The following is a 19369-nucleotide window of genomic DNA, read 5'->3' as shown; positions in this document are numbered from 1 at the left end:
CCCACGCTCCCAGGTGCCTCTGCGAGAGAGTTGGGCAGGTTGCAGGGTGTGACCAGCTGGAGGGCAGTGCTCCGTCAGGAAGGGCTGGTTTCAGTGCAGCTGTCGCCTGCAGGTTGTCGTGTTTTTAAGAGATGATGAAAATCTTTAAGTTTCATGAAATTAGTTGATAATGCAGTCCAGTTAAACATTGTGTCGGACCATGCAAACCTTTCTGCGGGCTGACAGTGGCTTGTGACTGACAGTGTACAGTCTCAGCGTCTCAGGTCCTGATGTGACCAACAAGCGCTCCCTGGCAGACAGGATTTGGACCAGAACCCTGAACTCTCAGGAGGTGGCCTGGTGTTCCCAGATTGGTGGCCGGAGGCAGAGGAGTGAGAGATGAGTAACTCAGCTGGCCTCGACAGAGGCAGCCCTGTCCTACCCGAGCCTTGCCTGGCCTGCGGGGCCTGACCCCTCCAGGGCCGTCAGCTGGAGCCCTCTCCTCTGGAGGGCGCTGCCAGCTTCTGCCACTGCACCTTGCTCTCCTCTGGCAATCCTAGGCCTGGACAAGGTCCCTCCTGAGGGGCATGCCCCTTTACCAGTCCCTTAATACCTTCCATCCCCAGGTATCCCTTTCCACCCACCTCCTAGGGCTGTGCCTTTTATCCAGTGCCAAGTGACAAACTTTTCTTGGATTCCCTCAGTTCACCCTCAGTCAGGTAGAAGCTATTCATTGCTCCCTCATTCGAGAGAGGGACACACAGAGGGCAATGGACTCAGTCAGGATCACACAGACAGCAGGTGACGCAGCTGATGCTTGTGTGTGACGTCAAAGCTGGCTTTCTCAACTACAGTGTCGTGCCCTCAAGGGAGTGTTATCACCTCAATTTGGGGGGGCACTCCATGGGGTACCCCAATGTTGTTATCTACTTGTTTATATTTATAGTTTGTTGCCATAGGAGCCTTTGGCGGGGGGGGGCGGGGGGCGGCTCTGGGTCACTGGTGAGGAGGTTGGGTCCAGGTGATCATTTCCTGTCACTGTGCTTATCTGTGAGCAGGAAATTGCCACTGAGCTCTGCTGGGGTATTATAGGGGTGCAGCGCTTCCTGTGGTGACCAGGCTGTCATCCTGACAAAGGAAGCTCCCTTCAGTGTCCAGAGCCCCCATCAGTAGGCCAGGAGTGGGCTGGGGGTGGTGGAGGAGCCATTTGTTCATGGAATGTATTTATTGAGGACCTACCATGTGCCCGGGTCTGTTCTAGAAGCCTGGGATATAGCACTGAGCTAAACACAATCCTAGCCCCTGTCAGCCTCATGGGACTTACATGTTAGTTCTGGTATTTTGCTTCTCATTTTTAAAAACTAAGTAAATTTCTACTTTTGAAGTAATGTTAGAGTTATGAAAAGTTATAAAGATAGATCAGAGTTGCTGTTACCCCATTATCCATTTCCTGCATTACATGACCTTCACAAGTAAGAAGGTACATGATTATTAACTAAATACAAGACTTTATTTGGTGACTACTTTCATTTTATACTGATGTCTTTTCTTTTAGTGCTCAGGATGCGATGATCCTGTACTGCATTCAGTGGTTGTGCCTCTCAGTTCCTACTAGTTGGGGACAGTTTCCCAGTCCCTCTTTGTTTCTCATGACCTTGACAGGCAAAGGAGGACAGTGTGGGCATCCCGTAGAATGTCTCCCAGCCTGACTTTGTCTGAGTTTCCTCAGGAGTACACAGGGCTATGGGTGTTGGGGAAACATCTGGATCAGTGATGGTGAACCTATGGCACGCATGTTATTTTTCTTTTAAGACAAAAGATGTTAATGTATGAGGGGTTTTTTTCTCAACTAAAACCTCAGTATTCAGGTTAATTTCAGGGTTGGAACTTTGTAATAAATAAGTGGGTTTGAGGTTGCACTTTGGGCTCTTGTCTCTAAAAGGTTCGCCATCGCTGATGTAGGGTAAGGTGCTCTTCTCAGTGCTTCTTCTCAGGATTCGAGACAGCTGTGGGACCTGGTGAGGTAGACCTCCAGCTCTTGGTTAGGGCCATGTGCGGCTCCTCATTTGGATGGGGAGCCTCTCTCTCTCCTTGCTCACTGTGAACTGACCCCCCCTCCCCGCGCACCATGGATGTGGATCACCAGCACCTGAAATTCATTGTGCAATGGCATCTGATGTAACAGTGCCTCTTTATGCTCTGTTTGCACAGGACCCACAGCAGTGGGTGCCTTGGATTATTTCTGAGCCTCGCAGCACAAGATGGGGTGGGGCAAATATGTGTGTAAGGGGTCAGGATGATGTCAGGCGGGTGATAGTCACAGTGTCATCTCTCCTTCATTGCAAACCTGTGGGGTTGGAGGTATCATCAGGGCTTGGGAAGGGTGGGGAGCAGAGGTAAGGAAGGATACAGCCAATCTGACCCCCCATTCTGGTCTTTCTAAGACACCCTGAACCTTTTATAAGTAAGCCAGTAACAAGAGCCATAGGAACGGTCATAAAAGAAACCTGAAAAGGAATAAAAGTATTTTTTATGAGGCAAGAGACTTGTCCCAGTCTTTTTTTTAAAATAAGTTTTACTATCTTTAGGTATACAGCATGATGTTATAAGATAGGTAGGTAGAGATATAGATATAGTTATTATAGTGAAATAAATCAACATATCTGTCATCTCACATAACTTCTGTGTCTGTTTTCTATGACTGTGACAAAATACCTGAGACTGAGTGACTTATAAAGAAAAGAAGTTTATTTAGTTCACAGTTTTTGAAGCTGAAAGTGCAAACAGCATTGCACAGGGTCTATAAGGGTCCCTCAGGCTGCATCACTTCATAGCTGATGGCATCATGGCTAGATCATGTGCAAGAAAGCAATCACACAGCAAGATCAGAAGCCAGAGTGATGGGAAGGGCCCTGTGATAACAACCCATCCTAGGGAAACCAACTGGAGTTCCTGGAGAACTACCTTAGTCCCTTCAAGGGCAGCACCCTCAATAGCCTTCCATTAGCCCCTCTCTAAGAGTCCCACTGCCTGGTAACATTGCCACACTGGGGACCAACCTTCCCTCACATGGGAGGACTGGCCAGCTCCACATCCAAACCATGGCAGTTACCCCAACACAAGTGGTAAGAGCAGCTGTAATCTACGTATTGAACAAAAATCTCAAATATAGGGCCAAGGATTTAGCTCAGTGGTGCTGCCGCCTGCCTCGCAAGCACAAGGTCCTGAGTTAGATCCCTGGTACCAAAAAAAAAAGTCTCAAATACAATAGACACTGGGACCATATCCTCATGGTGTGCATTAGATCTCCCCTCCCTGTGCTTCCTCACATTGACCACATAATATCCTGTGACCTTCTCATTTCCTCCCTAACCCAGACCTTGGCAACTACTTTCACTCCTATCTCTATATATTTGACTTTTTTTTTTTTTTAGCATCCACATATGAGTGAGATGTTGGTGCATTATTTGTCTTCTGTGTCTGGTTTATTTCACTGGGCCTAATGTCTTCCATGTCCATCTAAGTTGTGGTATTATGGTAAATGGCAGGATCCCCACCCCCTCGCCTTTGCTGAGGTCCTAAGGATTGAACTCATATTTTTAAAGGCTGAATAATGTTCCATTGAATCTCTATGCCACAGATTCTTTCTCCATTCACCCACTGATGGGAAGCTAGGTTGTTCAGATGTCTTGGCTATTGTGAATAGTGCTGCAGTAAACATGAGAGTACAGACCTTTATGAGGTGGTGCTTTCATCTTTTTGGGGCATATACGTAAAAATGCTTACTGGGTCATTCTATTTTTGGTTTCTCTGGGAACCTCCACTATGTTTTCCCCAGTGGCTGCACCAGTCTATCTATATTGGTACCAACAGCATGCAAAGGTCTCCTTTTCTCCATGTCTTCCCCAGCACTTGTTAGCTGTTGTTTTTATGGTAACAGCCATCGTAATGGGTGTAAGTTGATATCTCATAGTGGTTTTGATTTGCATTTCCCTGACAGTTAATGGTGTCGCACTTTTTCGTAAACCTCTTGGTAATTTTTGTCATCTTTGGCAAAATGTGCATTCAAGTCTGTGCTCAGGTTTTGATTGGGTTTTAGGTTTTTTTGCTATTAAGTTATATAAGTTTTTTATAAATCTTGAGTATTATTAGCTCTTTATCAGATGTATATGGTTTACAGATATTTTTTCCAATCTGTAGGTTGCCTTTTCATTCTGTTGACTCCTTTGCTGTACAGAAGCTTTTTGCTTGTTGTAGTCCCATTTATTTATTTTTGCCTGATTGTTTGGTGTGATATCCAAGAAATCACTGCCAAAGCCAGCATCAAGGAGCTTTTTTAAAATCTGTTTTCCCTAGGAGTTTTGTGATTTCAGGTCTTACATTTAGGCTTTTTATCCATTTTGGGTTGATTTTTTTTTTTTTTTTTGGTACCAGGTATCGAACTTGGATCCTTGCGCTTATGCAGCAGGTGGCGAAACTGCTGAGCTAAATCCCCGGCCTTGTGTTGATTTTTGTATAGAGTATAAGTGTCAAATTTCATTCATTTGCATGTGAAAAGCCAGTTTTCCCCACAGAATTGATTGAAAAGACTATCTTGGTGACCTTGTCAAAATTTAGTTCATCAGGTATATTTGGATTTATTTCTGGGCACTTTATTCTGGGTCTAAGTGTCTTGTTTTTATGGCAGTATCATATTTTGATTATTATAACTTTATAATATAACTTTAAATCAGGAAGTATGATGTTCCAACTATTTTTTTCCTCTAAATTGTTTTGGCTACTTGGGACTTTAGTGGTTCCATATAAATTTTTATGATTGTACTTTCTATTTCTGTGAACAGTGCCATTGGGATTTTGATTCGGGTTGCATTTAATCTATATATTGCTTTAGGTAATGTGGACATGTTTGGTTTTGGTTTTTTTTTTGGTACCGGGGATTGAACTTGGGTCCTTGTGCTTGTGCAGCAGGCGGGCGGACATATTAATATTAATTCTTCCAATCCATGAACATGAATGCCATTTATTTGTATTCTCTTCGATTTCTTTCATTTGTAATTTTTTTTGGTACCGGAGATCGAACTCGGGACCTTGCGCTTGCGAGGCAGGCAGCAGAACCACTGAGCTAAATCCCCAGCTTCATCTGCAATTTTATAGTTTTCAGTATGCAGGGTTTTTACTGCCTTGGTTAAATTTATTCCTAAATTTTTTTTTTTGCCTTCTAAATTATTTTTTATTGTTTGTTTTTTTTGTTGGTGTTTTACTATCATAAATGAGATTGTTTTCTTCTATTTCTTTTTTAGGTAGATAATCATTTGTGTATGGAAATGCCTCAGAGTTTTCATGTATTGCTTCTATATCCTGCAGCTTCACTGAATTCATTTTTTAGGTCTAATAGTTTTAATATCTAGGGTTGTCTACCTACAGAATCATGTCATCTGTTAATAGAGATAGTTTTACTCCTTCCTTTCCAATTTGGATGCCTTGTGTTTCTTTTTCTTGCCTGAACGCTCTTTCTTGCACTTCTAGTTCTGTGGACAGAAGTGGCAAGATGGGCAACCCTGTCTTTTCCGGATCTTAGCAAAAAAGTTTGCAGTTTTTTGGTTTTGTTTTTTGCAGTTTTACTCCACTGGTAATGTCAATGGTGGGTTTTTCATAAATGACTGTATTATTTTGAAAACTTTCTTCCTATACCTAAACCAGTAAGAGGTTTTGTTTATTTGTGGGTTTTTTTGGTTTTCTTCAATCAAGGAAGAATGTTGAACTTTGTCAAAGGTTTTTTTCTGGGTCAATTGATATGATCATGTGGTTTTGCTTTTCCATCTGTTAACATGGGGCATCATATTGCTTGGTTTGCATGCGTTGGACCAGCTGTACATGGCAGGGATGCATCCCACCTTATCGTGATGTATTGTCTTTCTGATGTATTGCTAAATTTAATTTGCTAGCGTTTTCTGCGTTCATCAGAGACACTGGCCAGTACATCTCTTTAGTTGTGGTGTCTTTGTCTGGCTTAGGTATCAAGGTGACGCTGGCCCCATAAAATGTGTTAGGGAGTATTCCCTGCAGCTTTGATTTTTGGAAGAGTTTTGGATGTGCTGGTATTAAATCTCCTTTTAGAATTTGGTAGAATTCAGCTGTGAAGCCTTCTGGTCCTGGGCCTTTCTTTGTTGGAAGCTTTCTATTTCTTATCTCAATCTATGTCTTTTGGCCTAGTCTTTCAGGTCTCTTAGAGGGCACAGGGTGGTGGGCCTGTCCTGAGCTCAGTGCTGTGGATCCAGGGTGTGGCTCTTGGCCGCAGGTGAGACGACCTGTCTCCCACCTCTCTGTACCTGCGGAAGTCACCCCCTCCCCTCTGCCAGGCTCAGGTGCCACTTTCTCCCAGAAGCCCTCCTCTTGCATTCAGTGGCTGATGCCCCTGCACTGTAAGCCCAGGTGCTCTCCTGCTACCCTCCCTGACCCTGACCATGCTGCCCTGCCTGTCTCCAGGTCTGGCTCTGTGCTTTTGCCTCACAGGCTTTGTTACTTCCTCAATCATGGGGCTCCAGGTCCTTGACAGCGGTACACTGGTGCTGTCCCCTGCAGGACTTGGCCCAGGGACAGTCACATAAGTGGGTCATGGCTATCCCTGGGAGATGTGCTCAGCTGAGTGGCATTGTGGCAAAGCAAGAACTTGGCACATCTGCCCATCCTAGGTTTAAGTCTCAGCTTCACTACTTCCTCACTGTGTGGCCTTGAGCACTGTGCTTCACCCCTCTGGGCCTTAGTTGCCTCATTGAAAGATAAACTAATAAGACATAGTGCCTGGTGCCTGGCCTCATCACCGGTGCCTGAGCAGCCTGCTCAACCTTGCTTCTCCTCTCCCGGTGGAGGCCCCTGGAGACCCGAGCAAGAAGCAGGCACCATGCTTCGACGCAAGCTGACGGCTCTCAGCTACCACAACCCTGCTGGCTTCAACTGCAAAGATGAAATAGAATTTAGAAACTTTATAGTTTGGCTTGAAGACCAGAAAATCAGACCCTACAAGATTGAAGACAGAGGTAATATAAGAAACATCCCCAGCAGTGACTGGCCCAAGTCCTTTGAAAAGTATCTCAGAGATGTTAACTATCCCTTCAAGATTCAGGACCGACAAGAAGCAATTGACTGGCTTCTTGGTTTAGCTGTTAGACTTGAATATGGAGGTAATGCTGAAAAATACAAGAACTTAACACCTGGTAATGCAAAAAATATTGACAGTGCAACTAAAAATGCAGAGCCATTGATCAATTTGGATGTAAATAATCCTGATTTTAAGGCTGGTGTAATGGCTTTGGCTAACCTCCTTCAGATTCAGCACCATGATGATTACCTGGTAATGCTTAAGGCAATTCGCATTTTGGTTCAGGAGCGCCTAACACTGGACACAGTTGCTAAAGCAAATCAAACAAAAGAGAGTTTGCCTGTTGCTTTATTTATTTATTTATTTTTGGTACTGGGGATTGAACTTGGGTCCTTGCGCTTGCACAGCAGGCGATGGAACCACTGAGCTAAATCTCCGGCCCTGCCTGTTGCTTTAGACAAACATATTCTTGGTTTTGACACAGGAGATGCAGTTCTTAATGAAGCTGCTCAAATTCTGCGATTGCTGCGTGTAGAACTCAGAGAGCTCCAGACAAAAATTTATGAAGCCATAGTAGCTGTTCAGGCAATTATTGCTGATCCAAAGACAGACCACAGGGACCAGGGATTTAGCTCACTGGTTCCGCTGCCTGCCTCGAAAGTGCAAGGTCCCAAGTTCAATCCCTGGCTAAAAAACAAAACAAAACAAAACAAAAAACAAAGACAGACCACAGACTGGGGAAAGTTGGAAGATGAACACTTTAGATTTCTGCTTCTTACCTACTTAGTACAGTTGGGAACTATATACTTCTGGCATGTACTTGGAAATCAAATCTCATTTTGGAGGGAGGAATCCCAGAAAATTGACTATGTTCTAAAGATTTACTGCCACTATTACCTTTTTCTTTAATAAAGTTTAAGAAAGTGAAAAAAAAAAAAGAAGACATAGTGCCTGGCTCCCAGGGCCGTCATGGGGATTAAATGAGTTTGTCTCTGGAAAGCCCTTAGGATTGAGCTTAGCAGCTACAGTATTAGAAGTTCAGTACTTGTTCATTACAGAAAAAAGCACCAGGATACTTGGGCTACATAGAAGATTCACGGATAGGCAGGAGACTGGATGAGAGATACCTTCTTTTATTCAGCTAAGAATAGAAGATTCAGGGCCATAGCTTTCTGAATTGGAATCCTATGGTTTCTCTGCAGACAGACCCTGACTTATGGTGGTTCCACTTAACAATTTTTCAACTTTATGATGGTGCAAAAGTTTAGTCGTTGTGTTTTTTGCTTTCAGTGCAGAATTCAGTCAATTCCATGAGATCCTCCACAATTCATTATAAAATAGGCTGGCAGACTATTTTGCCCAATGGTAGGCTGAGGTTAAGACATGCTGGGCTAAGCTGTGGTGTTTGGTAAATTAGGTGTACTAGTGCATTTTCAACTTGACAATATTTTCAGTGTACAATGGTCATCTCGGGATGTGATCCCGCTGTAAATTGAGGAGCATCTTTATTCCGTTTACTGTGCTAGTGATCTCTTTAGTTACTATTGACAGAGGAAACTGAAGCTCAGAGAGGTGAAGTAACTTGTCCAAGGTCACCCAGACAGTCAGTGGCAGAGCTGAGACTCACATCTGGGCTGGTTGCCTTAACCCCCTTGTATGTCAAGGAGCAGGTATAGTTTCCCACAGGAGGTGCTTGTACTTTGGTGAGTGTTAGGTCCTCACATCCCTCCCACTGTCACGGGTGTGGGTTTTGACTTTTTTTTTTGCCCCTGGTGTATGGTTCAGGGTCTGACCCATGTGTTCTGGAAGGAGGGGAGGAAAGAGGTGACAGTCGATGGGCAGGGATGACATCAGAGTAAAGGCCTTTATTGAACGTCTCTTGGTTATGGAGAAGTGTGACAACACATCATTGTATCCTGTGTTCACTTTGGATGGGTGAAGCGGGACTTTTACTGCCCGCATCACAGGTGAGAACACTGAGGTGGAGCAGTCCAGCCTACTGCTGGTCTGCATTGAGACTGACTGATCAGAATCAGTCAGTATGGAAGTAGAATGGGTAAGCCAGCTCCTTCTCTTTGGACTCAGGGGCCCATGGTTCTGAAAGCCGAAGTAACCCCGCCAAGATCTACTACCCAGTGAGTCAGGCAGCAGCCGCTGGTTCCCACTGTCCATAGCTCAGCTTCGCTCTATTACTAGGTCATGCTGGAGGCCAGGTCGTGTGTCAGAGCAGAGTTAGCCCTGAGTCAGAGGAGGCGGAAGAAGGCTCTCCTTCGCACCTCTGCCCTGCTGGCCCATCCAAAGTGGGGCCATTTGGACCCCTGCCCGCCCCACACTCCACTAGGCAGACCTGGAACAACCAGGCCAAGTAAGGGTGAGGGCTCGGGCCAGAGGAGGGGAGAGGGGCAGAGTGGCACATGGAGAGAACCTAGGGCTTCCGGGTCCCAGTCCTGGCTTTCCTGCCCACCCACTATGTAGCCATGGGCTGCTCACTTCCCTTCTCTGAGCTTGTTTTCTGGTCTACAAGCAGGATTGCTGTGCAGCTTTAAGGAGAGAGCTTCGTGCAGCCCCTGGCTCATAGGCAGTCCTAATTCAGTGTCTGAGTCCCTCTAATGTCCTTTCCCATTCATGAAACTTCTCAAGCAGAGGATGAAAATGGGGGACAGTGGGGGTTGGATTTTGCCCACAGGTGTGATTATTGGGCCCACCTGTTAAAAAAGGAAATTGAATTAAATGGCAGCCTTTTAGAATAAGGCAATTTCATATGAAAATGTGGGTTTCCAGTGTTTCTGAGGAAATGGGCCTTATGTGGTGGGCATATGCCAGCCCGTGGCTGAGGCGGAAGCGGAGCCACCTCTGGGGATGGGCACGCTCCCTGCTGCTCCCCAGCACCATACCCTCACCCCATCTGCTCCCCATACTAGAGGTTGAGCTCTGAACATTTGTGCTGAGCTACATCCTTAGCCGCCCCCCTTTTTTGCGGGGGTACCGGGGATGGAACTCGGGACCTTGTGCTTGTGAGGCAGGCAGCGGAACCACTGAGATAAATCCCCAGCCCCTTTAGCCCCCTTTTTTAAAAAAAATCATTTTTTAATTTCACTAAGTTGCCCAAGTTGGGCTCTGACCTGTGATCCTCCTGCCTTAGCCTCTCTTCATTTATAGAACCTACAGGTCATGGGGCACCAGCTTATGGGGATGGGGGAGCTGAGAGAAACAGGCCCTGGGCAGAAGTTCAGCTAGACTGAGCCCTAGGGATCTAGAAGTGGCAGGTGTGAGGCCTGGGGTCAGAGGTCCAGGCCCAAGTGCAAATTGGCTGTGGTCAATTCAGGGGCCTTAGGTGCCTCGATCTCTCTGGAGCCTGAAGACTGTATTGTAATGGAATCAAATTGATTGGATCTAATGGAAGAGGTTGCTAAGAGCCCAGATTCCTGAGATGGACTCCCTGGGAAAGGAGTCCTGCCCACTCTACCTTGGGAAAATTACTAAGTTTCTCTTTGCCTCACTTTCCTCATTTGCAAAATGAGGATCAGAGGTCATTAATAAATAGGCTTTGACATATAGTAGACACATGGTAAATATGAGTGGCTACTATGATTTATCCCCAAATAGTATGTATATGTGTGTGTGTGTGTGTGCGCGTGCGCACGTGTGTGAGTGTGTGTGTGTGTATTTTTTTTCTTTTTTGGTGCTGGGGTGGAACCCAAGGGCTCACACATGCAAGGAAAACACTCTACCAATGGGCCACACTCCAACCTTACAGCTTCTGTAAAAGATGGTCATAAAGGTTCCTGGAGAGACCCTGTGTCTGGAAATCCCCAGTGGAGTCTAGTGTAATTACATCTGTATCTACCAGTACATGCGCCAGCCGAAAGAAAGCTGCCAAAGCTTCAGGTGTACTATCACCACTTGATGGGGGACAGTGTTACATTTTAGTGCCTCCACTTTGAGCTCTGTGCTTAAAAACTCCATCAAACCCACTCTGTGCAAAATGGGTAGAATGAAGAAAGTGAGGTTCAGAGGCAGCTTCTAATTTTCTAAAACACAAGTGTGGGATGCAGGTTCCCTTTGGTAGCTGATTAGCCTGTGTGACCTGGTTTTTGCTGGGTGATGTCACATCAAAGAGACCTCTTAGCCTCTAACTCAGACTGCTTTCTCATGAGGAATTCTGCTGCACTTCATGCCAACAGTGGACTCCAAGGACCCAGACAGGGAAGTGTCCCTCTGAAAGGAGCTAGTGTCCTTAGGGAGAGAATAGACACCAGTCATTACTGCTGGGTCTCTGGAGTCCCCCATGAGAGCAGAGACTAGCTCTGCTGTGTTCCCTTCTGGGCCCCCAGGGCCAGAACAGTTCCAGACATATTGAAAGCTGTTGAAAACTATCTCATCTTTGATGAGCAGAGTCCCCTTTGTGGGTTTGAATCTCAGCTCTGTTATTGCAGGCCCTGTGATATGCTAGCACCTCAGCACTTGGGACCTTCCTCTTGGGGACCTGAATGAAATGGCATGTGTAGATCACTTGGGATGGCACCTGGCCATGGTCGCCATTCACACATGGGGCTGGGAATCTTATTTGCCCAGGTGTTTCTGTGTTTGGATTTTTTTTTTTTCTTTGGTACCGGGAATTGAACTCGGGACCTTGAGCTTGCAAGGCAGGCGCGGTGCCACTGAGCTAAATCCCTGTGTTTGGACTTTGATACAAGCTCTCATGTGGGGCCCTGGCCTTTGGGTGGTGGGATCACAGCTGGCCTTTTAGCGCCTTCACCTGAGCACCCTGGCAGTAACAGCCCAGAGGAGAGGGCCTCTGAGGAGAGCCACCCATCTGTCATAGAAGCAGCTGAGTGTACATGGTAAGTATAAGTGCACATAGGGCCAAGTGCGTATGTCAAACTGTGCTCCTGTCTTTGCTGCCATTAGTATCCCAGCTGGTGTCATCCTGAGGGTCTCCAGTGTGAAGACTTGAGAGATGGGGTTCATGTCCATCCTCCGTCCAGGCAGAACTGTCTGTCGTGGGTTACTATGCCTGGATGTACAGGAGATCCACTGTGGTGTGCGTGTACCCTGGAAGACAGGAACAGCACCCATTTCCGAGGCTTGTAGTGGAAATTCTATGAGCAGTTTGCATAACAGGGTCCTTTAGTGCCTGGCATGTTGGAAGTGTTCAGTAAATATTGATTCTTTGCTATTAGTCCACATGAGATTTGCTACAAAAGCAATTTAAGATATAACAACAGAATCCATGTACATAATTTTCAATAGTGTGTCTTCTCATCTCCTTTGACAAGGGACTTTTACAAGATCCTGGGGATCCAAGTCATCATGTCCCCATTTTAGAGATAAACTACTGAGGGGCCAATTGCCCTGAGGATTCACGTGGCCACTCTGTCACCAGGGCTCTGGGGCTCCCAAAATGGACCTCTTCAGCCAGCTGCCTGTTCCTGTTGTGGGTTGGGTATTGTGGGTCACTGTAGCACCTGTCATCTCACCTGGATGGCATTTCCGAGCATACTAGGCCACACCACTGGGTGGGGACAGTGACACCAGGAGGGCAGTGTGGGGAGGAAAAAAGGCATGCTCACAGCCTTCCATACCTGGTCTGGACAGGGAGAATCCTGTGCCCTCCATACCCATGCCTCATACTCTACTGGGGGCTGGACCAGAGACCCCACCCAGCATGCTTCTATCAAGGTGAGTCGCCAGATCTGGTTGGCATCTGTGGGCTCAGTGCTCCTTGGAGCACATCATCATTACCCCTGGAGCACCTGCTGTGTGCCATGCACCATGCAGAGGCCATGGCTGTGGTACCTGCTCTTGGGAGTCTTACTTTACACACCTGCAGGGAATACAGACACGCAGGAATACCCAGAGAGCTCGGGGCATGTAGGTCTTGCTGTGTTCAGGGTTCAAGAAGGTTCCCCCATACCCTTCATCCTGAGACCTTAATGATGAGCAAAGTGGGTCTAGTGCCACCGTGAGGGGTCCGAGCCTCCCAAGCAGAGGCTGGGATGGGCACGGCCATGGTGAACTGACTCATGGGTGCGAGTCAGGAGTGGGCCTGGGCCTCTGCTTGCAGGGAGCAGCTTTGCTGGAGCTGGTTCCACGCGTGGCGCCCAGCCTCTCAGGCTGTGCAGTGGAGAAGGCCTGGGGCAGCCCTTCAGCTCCTGGCTCTGGTGGCAGTCTGTTTGCCAAGGGGTCACTTTGATTCACAGTGTCCACATGGAGTGACGTTTTGAATATGTTGACCTTCGATTCATCAAATGACGCTTATTAAATTGTAAGTCACATTGAAGCCAAATAAAAAGACTGTGGAGGAGTGACTTGGCTTGTGGCCTCCTGGCAAGAGGGCACCTGCAGCGCTTGAGGCAGAGAAAAGACAGGAGCTTTAACTGAGAGCCTGTGTCCCCAGGTGTGGCCAGTGGGTCATCCCAGGGACCGCCTGGGTGGGAGAGGGTGGAGACTGGGTGCACAGCCAGGTGTGAGAAGTTGTGACAAGCAGGAAGGCCGGGCCCAGGCAGGTGGGCTTGAACCTGACTCACAAGAAGCCACGAGCGCTGTTTAAAAGGTAAAATGTCTTCACACAGGTCACACAGGAGTCGGCCGTGCGTGCAGTAGTGCTCATCAGGCAGAGCAGATGGCAGAATGCGAGAGTGAGTCAGGAGGCTTCCTGGGGGAGCAGCACCTGACAGACGAGTTGGAGGGGGTCCCTACAGGGGAAGAGATGACACTCTAGCGGAGTGCTCAGCACCCAGTGAGAGATTGAGAGATGGGGATGGCAGTGTGGGAAAGAGGGTGCAGTGCACAGGTAAGGTGGGTCCGCAGGTGCTGCCTCAGACACCTGGGAGCCAGAGAATGTTCTGGAGCAGAAACGGTGCTTAGGAAAACAAAAAGGATCAAGTAAATGTGAAAACTTCCTGGCGCTTGGAAGAAGGGGAACTGGAAGCCCATTGGCCCATATGGATTGGCACTTTGCCCGAAGATGGTGAGGGATGTGTTCTCCCTGTGATGACTGCTTCTTGTTCAGATCCTTGTGAGACAAAACAGACAGTGGAGCCCCACCTAAGACTGAGTTCCCATCCTCCTCCCCACCCCGTACCTCAGTGTCCCCACTCATAGCGGGGAAAGTGACCTCCCACAGGGTGTGTGGAGCTGGATGAAATCACAGATACTGCACACGATCTGTCTCCTCACCTGCTCTCTGCTGCACCTCCCTTTTCACTTTCCATCTCTGTGCAGTGTGATCGTTCATTCACTGTCACTCACTGGTTCACGTACCGATCATGAGGGGTCCTGTCCGGTAGGGAACACAAGAAGGGAATAAAGTCTCTGCCCTCAGACATCAGGGTTTGGCAATTAAATCAAACATCCAATTAGACGTGTAATTAGCAGTTGATACGAACCCTCTGAAGGATAGATGCAGGGACCTCTGCGACCTGAGACCTTGGCACCAAGGGAAGCCTCACGGAAGGGTTCACTGATTGGCTGAGGTGGAAGGAACGGTGCAGGCAAAGGCCCTGCAGTGGGGTGGGCACAGGTCGGCAGGCAGAAGCGGCTGTAGGACAGAGCCAGGCTGTGTGGGGCTGAGGAGTCTGCTGGGCCAGGCCATGAGAGCCTCGGAGGACACAATAAGGAATTTGTCATTTATTCTGAGAATCCTTCAGCTGTAGATATTGGAAGCAGATCCTCAGGTAAAGGTCACCCTGGACCAGAAGGGAAGAGTGAACCAGCTGAGAGCCTCCCACACATCCTCAAGAGGCAGGATGGTCTGCACTCTACCCCCACCAGGTCCTTTTGGTGCCTCTGAAGGTGGCAAAGGCTAGGACCATGTGCCCAGGAGCTGGGTGGGCTAGGGTGGAGGAGCCTTTGCCACGAGCCCTGCTGTTGTGTAACCGTGGCAGATGAAACCCAGCCCACTCCTGAGGCATCAGAAAGGAAAGGCTGCTAGGGGAGTGCTCCCATGTGCCCAGCGGGCCCAAGTTCATCATGCCACCAGCCTTCCCAGCACTCTGCAGGTGTGGGCAGCCATGTCTGGTCCAAAGGAAGAAAACAGGCCTAGGAATTTTCCCAGTGTCCACTGATCCTTCCTGCCAGGGGCTTGGGGCCAAAGTCCTCACCTCCTGCTCTACAGGTAACACTAGAGTGCCCTGGAGTATCTGAAACACTGGCTGATGTGGCTACCAAGGCAGCAGCACTGCACATGGCCACAAGACCTGTGGGGGGGGCCACTCTGAGGGTGTGACCGCTGAGCTTTCTGTGCCTCCTTCTCTGTAGGCTGCTCCATCCAGACTTAGCCTCATAGCTTCCTGGGATCCCAGGTCTGGGTGGGCAGTGGGTGGCCTTTCTAGAGGGCTTTGTTCCCCCTAAGTGCCCCATCTGTGCTCCTCGAACCCTGTCCATTTTCCTGGTCCTTGTGTCAAGGCAGGGCTGTTCCCTCTAAATACCAGTCCCCTTACATGTGCATTTTTCCTCTATGATTTTTCCTGTTTTGATGAGACACTGCCCTTGGCAGTGCAGGTTCCCGAGGGGACTGAGGTCTGGGCCCCAGCCAGCCAATCATTCAAGAACTCCACTCCCAGGCAGGCCTCACACCCAGCTGCATTCCTCCAGGGTCATAATCTCTTGCTCTGTGTGAGTGGGGCTGGTCCCCACCACCCCCAATTCCCATGATTTCTGAGGCCACTTCCTTATTGTTCTCAGCGGACTGAAAAGGGCTGTGTTGTAGTCTGGAGTTTTCCTCATCCTTTTCTGTGTTCTTCTAGCCTGAGGGGCATGGAGCTTACTGGAGTTCATGGTCTGGCACTGGAGCCCATGCATAGGGACCTGCTATGCAGGCTGCCTGTGGGAAAAGGGAAGAATAGGGAATGCCTGCTCAGTGCCTCAAAGCCTACTTGTTTGTTCCTTCGTTTATTGGACCATTCAACAAATGCACTAAGCACATCCTGTGTGCCAGCCATGGTTCTAGGCACTGGGCATTAGCGTGTACATTAGAAAGTATCATGGAGGTGACAGTGCATTCACCTGGCTCATGTCAGGTCGAGGCTGAGTCCAGAGACTGCATGCAGGTCAGTAGTGCTGCTGGTCACCTCTGCTACCTCCAGGAGATCACTTTAAAAGCTCCCCCCTCTTCAGGGCCCCTGGAGTCCCCATGCCTCCTGAAGCTGAGGATGGGCTCGATTTCAGCTCTCAGCCATTGTCAGGTGCCATCGGGCAGGGGACAGCTTGCCCAGATGTACCCAGTAGCCCTGCCAAGGGGACAGCGTGGCTAGTAGCTGGTGGTTTCAGGATTTGGAAACCAGAGTTCTCTGACTCCAAACATTGGTCAGTGCTTCGAGGTTCTGGACTGCTTGTTAGCAGCTGATCTCTGCTCCTTTGTCCCTGCGAGGTTCCTTGACTCTGTGCTATGCTGTGCCTTCAGCCTTTCCTTAATTACTCAGCCCTGCCAGAGGTGCCTTTGTTGAAAGTATTTGTCCCAAGTTAGTACAAGCTTTTAATCTCACCTTTGACGTATATGTAACCATCCTGTACTCCTACATGTTTGTTCAATACTTATTCATGTTTTCAGTAAACGGTACGTGTTCAGTGCCCGGCCCTGTGCCAGGAACAGAGATGAGCAAGCCGTGCCCCCAGCCTCAGGCAGCTCAGGTATGTGAGGCTGTGGGCACAGTGCTCTGAGGAGAAGGGGCAGGACAGGGAGAGGCCTGGCCACCCTGGGAGGACTGAGGATGCTAAGATGATTCTTGCTATTAGCCAGCAGTGGGAGCTGAGGGTGCAGCTTGGTGGCTGTGTGTGTGCTTAGCTTATGTGAGTCCCTGGCTTCCATCCCCAGAACCAAAAAACAAAAGACCAACAGTGGAATAGCATCCCCTGCCTCCTCATGTCTATTGATTTATTTAATACCCACAACCTATTTATGGACGTTCTACACATGGAGAAGCTGAAGCCCAGAGAAGTTCACTAGCTCATCCAGCTTCAGCCTGGACCAGTGGCTAAGCTAGGATTTGAACCCAGGCCTCCCTGCTCCAGAGTCTGTTCTCTTAACCGCTACCACATCACAGGGCTATGAATATGTCTGATAAAGGAATGGGAGCAGTGTTTGCTTGGAACAGTGTTTGCTCAGAACTCTGAGAGACACAGACTACTCTGAGGCTTGTGTGGCAGAATCCAGGGCAGCAGGCACCTCAGAAGAAGCTGTCTGTGGGCTGGTGCTGAGCAAGGGTCCTGGGGTCAAGGAAAGGAGAAGGACGGGTCCTTCCAGAGCCACAGATCTGCAGTGGGGCTTCTGAGTGGTCTTGTGTAGGAAGGAAGGCCAGGGCCTTTGTGACCCAGAGCTTTGCCTGAGTGCCTGGCCTGGTGTTCCATGGAGTAAGAAGGGCCCTGCTAGGTGGTCATAGACCTGGCTGTGTCGCTGACCACTGGGATCACTCTGGATGAAACCAAACTTCATGCTCTGCTTCAAATCCACCATGGAGAACAAGCCGAAGTCCTGGCCCCAGCCTGCGGACTCCATCCAGGCAGTCTGTCCTCTGTCCACCTTGCTGACCTCATCGTGGGCCATCTCCCCTCCCTGGGCCCTGGCTGTGGTAGCCATGGGTGTTTTCACACAGCTCGGCTTCATGCCCACCTCAGAGCCTTGGCCAAGCCCTGGCCGTTCCCTCTGCTTAGAAGGCTTTTCCTAGCGATGCTCCTGGCACAGTGGCTTCTTTGCCTCCTCAGGTCTCTGTTGGGAGGGGCCTGCTGCACCCTCTGTCATGCTGTGTCCCATCACCTTGTGTCTTCCTTCATAGCTCTTGTCACACTTCAGAAAAGCCCCTCTTCTGTTTGCTCATTTATTATCTGTTCCCTCCATCAGAAGGTCCATTCCTCAAAGGCCTGGGCTTTGCCAGTATTGTTCACTCCTGCTGTCCCAGTGTTATCAATGAGCCCTGGTACTTCAGACACTAAATATCTGCTGCCTGGATGAGTGAGCCTCAGTTTCCTCATCCATGAAATGGGAAGCAGCAGACTGATGTACCAAGACTGAGGCTGTGGTTTGGTTGATTTGACCATGCCAAAACTCACATTGAGGCTTAATTTCTCCCTGTGGTGGTATTGGGAGGGAGGGCCTAGAAGGAAGTGGTTGGGAGTTGGGAGTGGAGCTTCTGAACAGATTAATTCTTTTCTCATGGCAGTGAGTGCCCACTCACCCTCCTGCTTTCCACCGTGAAGCCTCACCTGTCTTCTTAGCCTCTAGAACTGTGAGCCACAATAGCCTCTTTAAAAAATAAGTCAATAAATTATCCAGTTCCAGGTACTCTGTTAGAGCAACAGAAAATGGACTGAGACAGTCAGTATGAGATTAAGGTTCCACCGCCTGCCTCACAAGCGCAAGGTCCTGAGTTAGATCCCCAGTAGCAAAAAAAAAAGAAAAAGAAAAGCGGTTAAAGATGTATATTTGGGGCAATGGCCTCGCACAGTGCCTGATACGTAGTAGGTGCTTAGGGATTAGTAAATAATTCAAGTGTCCAAGCCCAAGTGTGAATCACTGAGCTAGTTTAGAGTCAGAGTGCACTTCATAGCTATGTTTTCTGACACTGCTAGGCCAGCTCAGGACTCACTAGCTCTAAAATCAGAACGATGGATAAAGCAGAATAATGGATAAGGTGGAAAAAAGTACAGAAAGGAAAGAAGAAAATAGGGATTCAAAAGGATAAAGTCCTGAATGCAGTAGACTATTTTTTACTAGAAACATGGAAAGATATGATTTATCTCAAGGCCAAGCTTTGCTCACTGGCAAGTTTGTAAATTCCTGCCAACGACTTTTATTTTTAAGACAAAACAAAGGACAAGTATTTCAATGAATAAATGTAGAAAGAATGATGGAATGGGAAAAATCACCATTAGAACCATAGTAATCACCATAGTAATAATTGCTTCAATTAAAACCCACTGGTGGATGCTAAAATTAGTGCATAAAAGCTTAATCAGAAATGAGACATCTGCATAGTTTTAGAGTGCCCCCCCTAAATGTCTAGTGATTACAGGGAGGAAATAGAAACTTTGCAGTGCAGAGTGCTGGCAGACCTGCTTAGACAAGTGACAAAGGCTATAGTCACCATCAATGAGACACACTGACATTGTATCTCTTGGCATTAAGGAGGACGCATACCTCTGGAGTTCTTTCCAGGAATGCTACAATGGCTTGGAGAGGGTTTGTTTCTGCCAGAATTTGTGTGGAAATTTGATGGTCACCATGGCAGTATTGGGAGGAGATGCCTTTAAGAGAGGATTTGCAGCCTGGGATTTAGCTCAGTGGTTTCGCCG

General features: G+C 48.1%; 1 protein-coding gene and 1 non-coding gene across 4 annotated transcripts in view; both read left to right on the top strand.

The window, feature by feature from the left end:
- The window catches only part of Ergic1 (endoplasmic reticulum-golgi intermediate compartment 1), a 104792-nt gene that overhangs the window by 9774 nt on the left and 75649 nt on the right, over positions 1-19369 (top strand). The window contains exon 1 of one of the 3 annotated variants that reach the window (XM_021239535.2): positions 12732-12760. The exons of the other annotated variants lie outside the window; for them this stretch is intronic. Coding sequence (XP_021095194.1) covers positions 12747-12760 — 14 coding nt within the window. The 5' untranslated portion in view covers positions 12732-12746. Of the gene's footprint in view, positions 1-12731; positions 12761-19369 lie in introns of those variants that run through there. 3 annotated transcript variants of the gene reach the window in all.
- Positions 973-12595, top strand: LOC101696789 (tRNA-splicing ligase complex subunit RTRAF). Its single transcript, XR_015444781.1, has one exon. It is a non-coding gene; the product is annotated as a tRNA-splicing ligase complex subunit RTRAF (transcript).

Source organism: Heterocephalus glaber, unplaced genomic scaffold (genome assembly GCF_053883595.1).
Source record: "Heterocephalus glaber isolate CG9 unplaced genomic scaffold, H.glaber_assembly_v1.0 deba00001606, whole genome shotgun sequence".
NCBI lineage: Eukaryota > Metazoa > Chordata > Mammalia > Rodentia > Bathyergidae > Heterocephalus > Heterocephalus glaber.
The sequence above is the reverse complement of the archived record's forward strand: the minus strand, read 5'-3'. Positions and strand labels throughout refer to the sequence as shown.